Source organism: Macaca thibetana, chromosome 11, assembly GCF_024542745.1.
Source record: "Macaca thibetana thibetana isolate TM-01 chromosome 11, ASM2454274v1, whole genome shotgun sequence".
NCBI lineage: Eukaryota > Metazoa > Chordata > Mammalia > Primates > Cercopithecidae > Macaca > Macaca thibetana.
The window spans coordinates 20,978,176-20,985,342 of NC_065588.1; the positions used below are offsets into that span (position 1 = coordinate 20,978,176).

At 36.5% G+C, this 7,167-nt stretch overlaps 1 protein-coding gene across 3 annotated transcripts in view; it reads left to right on the top strand.

Annotated features, from left to right (window-relative positions):
• The window catches only part of SLCO1C1 (solute carrier organic anion transporter family member 1C1), a 58,082-nt gene extending 51,523 nt beyond the window's left edge, over positions 1-6,559 (top strand). The window contains exons 15-16 of one of the 3 annotated variants that reach the window (XM_050747596.1): positions 3,855-4,072; positions 5,475-6,559. In XM_050747596.1, coding sequence (XP_050603553.1) covers positions 3,855-4,072; positions 5,475-5,648 — 392 coding nt within the window. In that variant the 3' untranslated portion in view covers positions 5,649-6,559. Of the gene's footprint in view, positions 1-3,851; positions 4,073-5,474 lie in introns of all 3 variants that reach the window. The other 2 variants (XM_050747595.1, XM_050747597.1) reach the window with 2 other exon arrangements.
• Positions 6,560-7,167: the final 608 nt, after the last annotated feature.

Sequence of the window (7,167 nt, forward strand, 5' to 3'; positions counted from 1 at the left end):
CATGGTGTCTCAGATTGCCTTTAAAATATTAAAACAAGAGTTCAGGCTGGGCACAGTTGTTCATGCCTACAATCCCAGCACTTTGGGAGGCTGAAGCGGGTGGATCTCTTGAAGCCAGGAGTTCGAGACCAGCCTAGTTTCAACATAGCTAAACCCCAATCTCTACTAAAAATACAAAAATTAGCCTGGCATGGTGGCGCACACTTGTGTTCCGAGATACTCAGGGAGTCTGAGTCACAAGAATTGCTTGAACCCAGGAGGCAGAGGTTGCAGTGAGCTGAGATTGTGCCACTGTACTCCAGCTTGGGTGACAGAGGCAGACTCTGTCTCAAAAAAAAAAAAAAAAAAAAAAAAGAGTTCAGAGTGGAGAGAGAGAGGAAACAGCAATGGCAAAACATTAATAATTGTCAAAGCTATGATGGTACATGAGGATTAATTATATCATTCTCTCTGCTTTTGTGAATCTTTGAAAATGTTCTATTACAATAATCTTAAACCATGTATAGAAAACGGCGAACATTTGAATCTTTTGGCTTGTCTTCACATCATTAAAGGTAATGTAAAATTGGTTATCACCAGAAGTTTTTAAGTGGTAAATCATCTATTTGGTTGGTTTTTGAGGCACCAAATAATCCAAACTGAATGCTAGATAAATTTTCTACTCTTCTTGTTCATGGGGTTTCATGCAAAATAGATTAAATTAGATATTCCTATAATCATTTGTTATTTAAAATGTAAACATGTACAAAGATAGCAAGAACTTTCTTTGTATACAGCAAAGATAGCAATGAACTCCCATTTATCCATTACCCAATTTCAACAGTTATCAATGCACAGCTCATCTTAGGACATCTGTGTGCCTAACTACTTACCCCAACTAGCTTATTTTGAAGTAAGTCTTAGACTACTGCATTTCTTCTATAACATGTTTGGTGTGCTCTTCTAATCAAAACCATAATGACTTGTTTTAATCTGGTGATTCTTGCATCTTAAAAAATAACTTCTTAATATTAGCAAATACCCAATTACTGCTCAAATTCTTTAAATTATCTGATGTTTCTTTATACATGTACGTTTCAATCAAGAACCAAACAAGGTCCACAATTGCATTTAGGTGATATATTGCTAAAATCTTTTTTAATCCATAGGTTTCACTTCCCTCTTTCTTTCTCTCCCATTTGTTGTGAAATTTGAAATCTACAAAACAAAAATTTAAATGACAATGAATAATTGTAAAACTTTTACTGGGATTTATCAACTGTGTCCAAAAACCAGAAATCTCTCTCCTCTGTTTCTCTGAGCATACAAATATTTTGCTGAATCATTTGAAAATAAGTAGTGAACATGCTGACACTTCAGTCCTAAAGTCCTCGACTTGTATTCTTCTACAAGAGCACGTCTGTCGTCCTGTATAACCACAATACCATTCTCACACTTCAGAAATTCAACATTGATATGCTACTCTGTCTAATACAATTCCTCATTCAAATTTCTTTAATTATAACAATAGTGTCTTCTATAGTATTTTATTTTCTCTTTTGATCCAAAGTCAAAGACCACATATTGTGTTTAGTTACCCTTTTTATCTCCAAAAATTCCTCATTCTTCTTTTTTTGTTCTTTTGCAACATTTACATTTTTTTTTTCAAGAGGCAAAGCCAGTTGTTTTGTAAAATATCCCACCTATTGGATGTGTTTGCTTTTGAGTATGTCCAGGTAAAATATTGTTGGTGGCAATACTACACAGATGATTTGCATGATGCTTAATAAATCACATCAGGAAGCACATCAATTCAGTTTATGCCATCATTGGAATTTTAATTTTGGTCCCTTGGTGAAGGTGGTGTCCACCAGTTTTCTCCATTGTAACAATCCTTCTGCAGTTAATAAGTTATCTATAATTTGACACTTCGAGATTATGTCACCATTCTGTTTCCCAAAAATCTTTCACTCAAAACTTTGGCAGCCACCCATGAGTCTGGATTGAATCAATTTTTTACATGAGTATTTGCAAAGTTTAGGTAAACCTTTACATAAATATATGTGTGTGTGTGTGTGTATATATATATATATATATATTCGGTGTTTTTTTTTTTTTTTTGAGACGGGGTCTTGCTCAGTTGCCCAGGCTGGAGCGCAGTGGTGCGCTCTCTGCTCACTGCAAGCTCTGCCTCCCAGGTTCACGCCATTCTCCCGCCTCAGCCTCCTGAGTAGCTGGGAGTACACCCACCCACCACCACACCTGGCTAATTTTTTTTTTTTTGTATTTTTAGTAGAGATGGGGTTTCACCATGTTAGCCAGGATGGTCTCTATCCTGACCTCGTGATCCACCCTCCTTGGCCTCCCAAAGTGCTGGGATTATAGGCGTGAGCTACCGCGCCCGGCCAGAAAATATTTTGAAATATTTTCATTTGTTTTCAAATAACAAATGGATAATCTCTGAAATTTAGAAGTATCATAAATATTATTAGATGATTTTAAAAATTTAGTGAGATTATTTTATTCAATATAAGCCTACAAAGAAATTTTATAACCGAAGAAAACATATAAAAAGGTTAAAACTCAAATGCCAGAAACAAGCAGGCTGTTGATGGAAATGAGTGATGTAGGCAGAGAGAAAGCTGTATGGACTCGCGGTAGACTCCAAGTGTAGGCAGCGGGTGAGGAGTGAGGCATGGAGGCAGCTCCTGCTCAACTCCAGCCAACTATGACCATGAACTGCCAGACAATATAGTTCTTAAGAGAACTAAATAACAGATGTTAATGAACCACCAATTTAGAACACGTAAAATATACCCTGAGCTATGAACAACTACTTAAGATACTTTCATTAATATTTGTACACTAGAGATACCTTTTCTCTTAAGGAGGGATTAAATTCTGAACATTTTCTGAGGGTTTACAGCTTGAAAAAGAAGGACAGATTTCCTACCATGGTGAGCTTATAGTCTAGCAGAGAAGGCAATTCGACAAGCTATTACAGGAGTATTAAAAGTTTTATGAGATGTAAAACAAGTTTAGTTCATCAAAATAGCCTCCATGAAGGAAAACGTTCAAACTGAGATTTTAAAAGTGAGTGTGTATTAAGAAGGTAAAGAAGAGAAAAGTATTGCTTGGGATAAAGGAAACTACACAAGGCATTGAGACAAGAGGAGAGAACATTTTAGTCACTGAAAGAAATCCAAGAAAATTGCATTCTGAAATATAAGACAACAATCTTGCCCAAAGCGAGGCCACAAAAGTAGAATAACCCAATGTTCAGTTAACTACTCTTCTTTTGGAAGTGATGTCTTGGGAAGTCACCTACTTAATTCAGTGATGCAATCTCTGTATGATGGATAGATTCGAGAAGGTTAATGAAGGAAGCCAAGAAATCATGAACTGGCTGTTGCTTTATGTTAGGGTAGAAGGAGTGGCAGTGGGAATGGAAAGAAGAGAAACTGTTTAAGATATACCTAGTAGGTAGAATTGGTATGTTTGAGGGATAAATTAAATATAGTGATAGCCAGACAGAGGAGAGAAAGAAGGCTTAATGATGACTCCCAAGTCTGCTTTAATGACTGGGCTTCCACTGATAAAGGGACAGGTCTGTAGGGGAAGAAGTTGAGCTCATGTTGAGTTTGAAGTACCTGAGTGACATGCTTCTGGAGAAAAATAAATGGCAGTTACTGCATGATTCTGGAGCTTATGAGAAAAGACTGGATTAGAGAGAGGTTTTGGAGATTTCAGCATGTAACTGATGGCCTTTCATCTCCAAAACAGTAATTAAATTAAAGTAAGTGGTTTCAGATAATCATTCATAGACAAAAAGATGTGCATATGTTTTTTAACAGCAGTTGTTTTTCTCACAGCAGGAATCCCAGCTCCAGTATATTTTGGAGTTTTGATTGATACTTCATGCCTCAAATGGGGATTTAAAAGATGTGGAAGTAGAGGATCATGCAGATTATATGATTCAAATGTCTTCAGGTACCAAATCAAAAGCATTCCCGCGTATCACTGCTACAGCATCCCAGATTTACACAATGCCACTGACACTAACAAGTTTTCATGTCATTTCACTGCTTGTAAGGTAAAGAATAGTCTAATCAAAAAGTGTGATCTGTAATCATAGAATAATTATATTATTATTTGATTAGATCTTTGATTTTTGTCCCTATTCATTACCTTGACTCCCATTTTAAATGAGTAATCATTTTTAAAATATGACAAAAATGTCCAGAATAGAGTAGAATTTTAAAAGTTTATGCACACAAATGGGCAAGTATTTCCCTGAAATTCAGAGGCATTTAAATTTAGGTCACATTTTGGGTTTGATTTTATTCTTTTTCAAACTGAGCCAAACTGTACCACTTACGTCAGATATAATCCCCCTGGGCAAGAGTTGGATTTGGCTCTAAATCTGTCCGGCTTTTATTGCCAAACTGATGTTCAATTATTCTTGTACTTGAAATGCACAAAAGTAAAAGGTTTTCTCTGTGTGGGTGAGTGTATATGGGGGTTGGGTGGCATGGCTTTTTCACTATGGTGTCATTCAGTTCAGCTCATCAAACATTTAGTCCCTTATTGCTTAAAGCAATGCTTCAATGGCTTAAAAGCAAGGAAGATTGTTTAAAAGACTTACAAGCTGAGCATTTTCTAGAGAAATAAACCTGGTACTGAACCATCTTAGTTGGATGTGAATTGGGTACACCATTTCAAATAAATCTGTTTGAGTTAATAGGTTTTGATGCTATGCGTGAAATTTATTTTGGTTTTTGAAAGGGACCCAATCTGTGAGTATAATTTAGGATTTCCTCACATTTTTGCTAAGGCTGTATTAACTGTAATGTAGAGACAATGCAACTCAATCAGAGATTGAGAGTATGTTTTCAAGGTAACCAGAATGAGACATGCAACCTGCCCTTCCATATCTTAGCATCTTCTGACAAAGCATAGAACTATAGGTTTCTCATGAAATAAACTGATTTAAATAACTGGTTTATTCTGAAATCACTCTGCTTTACTCAGAGCTCCAGTTCCCCTTAGCATTGCTTCATGCAAGTTTTCCAAAGAAATGAAGTTGGGAAAGGTCTGAGGATAGGGTAGCCACATAATTTATCATTCAAAACTGGGTACTTTTGAATGTGAAAAGGAGCACTATAAAAATTACACTGGGCCAACACCAGCATAAACCAGGGCTGTTCTAGGCAAACAGGGATATGGTTACCTGGTCTAAGGAAATAATTTACAGAAAGGATAAAACTGATTATGTAATTAGTAGTAACTGAAAATGATGGTGATACTAAGACATTGCTTTATTTTGTAAACTGCCTTCAACGGTCTGTCAGTATTCATAAAATCGTCTTTTATATAAACCACCAAATCTGCATTCTTAAAGAAAAGCATCAGAATGATATTATTACCTACCTTTTAAATTTTCTCTGAAGTTGGGGAGTTGCAATAATTCTAACAGAGATTCTCTCTTCTTCTAGACATATATATCTGGGACTAACTGTGATACTGGGCACAGTGTCAATTTTCCTAAGCATTGCAGTACTTTTCATTTTAAAGAAAAATTATGTTTCAAAACACAGAAGTTTTATAACGAAGAGAGAAAGAACAATGGTGTCTACAAGATTCCAAAAGGAAAATTGCACTACAAGTGATCATCTGCTACAACCCAAATACTGGCCAGGCAAGGAAACTCAACTTTAGAAACATGATAACTGGAAGTCATGTGTTCTAATTGGTGGACATTTTGCAAACAAATAAATTGTAATCAAAAGAGCTCTAAATTTGTAATTTCTTTCTCCTTTCAAAAAATGTCTACTTTGTTTTTGGCCCTAGGCATTAGATAATATAACTGATAACAAATATACTGAAACATATAATGGAAGATGCAGATGATAAAACTAATTTTGAACTTTTTAATTTATATGAATTTTTTATATCATTTACTTATTTCACTTTATTTTGCCTTGTGCTTATTGATATATATTAGCTGTACTTCTAGAAGAACAATTGTCTCTATTGTCACACATGGTTATATTCAAAGTAATTTCTGAACTGTGTCATGTGTCTAGAGTAAGAAAATGCTGCTAAAAATTAACTCATACTTTGGGATCCTTCAAGTATTACTTCTATAGTATTTTCTCCCATAGCTGTCTTCATCTGTGTATTTTAATAATGAACTTAGGATGGAGCAGAACATGGAGAGGAAGATTTCATTTTAAGCATCTCCTTTTCTTTGAAATACAGTAATTTATATAGAAATGTATAGCAGCAAATTATATTGGGGATTAGAATTTGGAATTAATAGCTCTCCTACTATTCATTTACATGTGCTTTTTGTGTGGCGCTATAAGTGACTACGGTTGTAAAGTAATAAAATTGATGTTAACATGCCTTATTGTTCTTTTATGAATTCAGTGAATTTAAAACTATTGTAAAATATAATGGTGCCCCTAATTTAATATATGTAAGCAACTTCCTACTTATATACATGACGTGTTCCTAAAACATGTTTGAAAGGTGAATTTCTGAACGTCTACAATAAATGTAGGTGTTACAACAGGAATAGAGAGTGATGGATGAGTGATAGGAAGTCTGAGTGTGGTACCTTTTGGTGCTCCACCTGCCCGCATCACAGGGCCGAGGGACTCCTGCGCAGGGAGTTGCCACGGGGACAGCTTGCCAGATAGCCCTGTTTCTCTGCAACTGAAAAAGTCAAGCCAAGAGTTTTTTTTTCTTTTTCTTTTTTTTTTTTTTCAGACAGAGTCTCGCTCTGTCGCTCAAGCTGGAGTGCAGTGGCGCGATCTCGGCTCACTGCAAGCTCCGCCTCCCGGGTTCCCGCCATTCTCCTGCCTCGGCCCCCAGAGTAGCTGGGACTACAGGCGCCCGCCACCAAGCCCGGTTAATTTTTTTGTATTTTTAGTAGAGATGGGGTTTCACCGTATTAGCCATGATGGTCTCGACTTTCTGACCTCGTGATCCGCCCACGTCGGCCTCCCAAAGTGCTGAGATTACAGGCGTGAGCCACTGCGCCCGGCCAAGAGTTTCTTCTTTCCTGACTTCCTGGTGCTCTTCTGATGGGGGTTGGTAGGTTCAGCAGTCAAAAATCTTTAATCTTTAGCTCTATTATGTACTATATGTTTCCTCCTCCACCATAGCTGTAAAGAAAGGCTT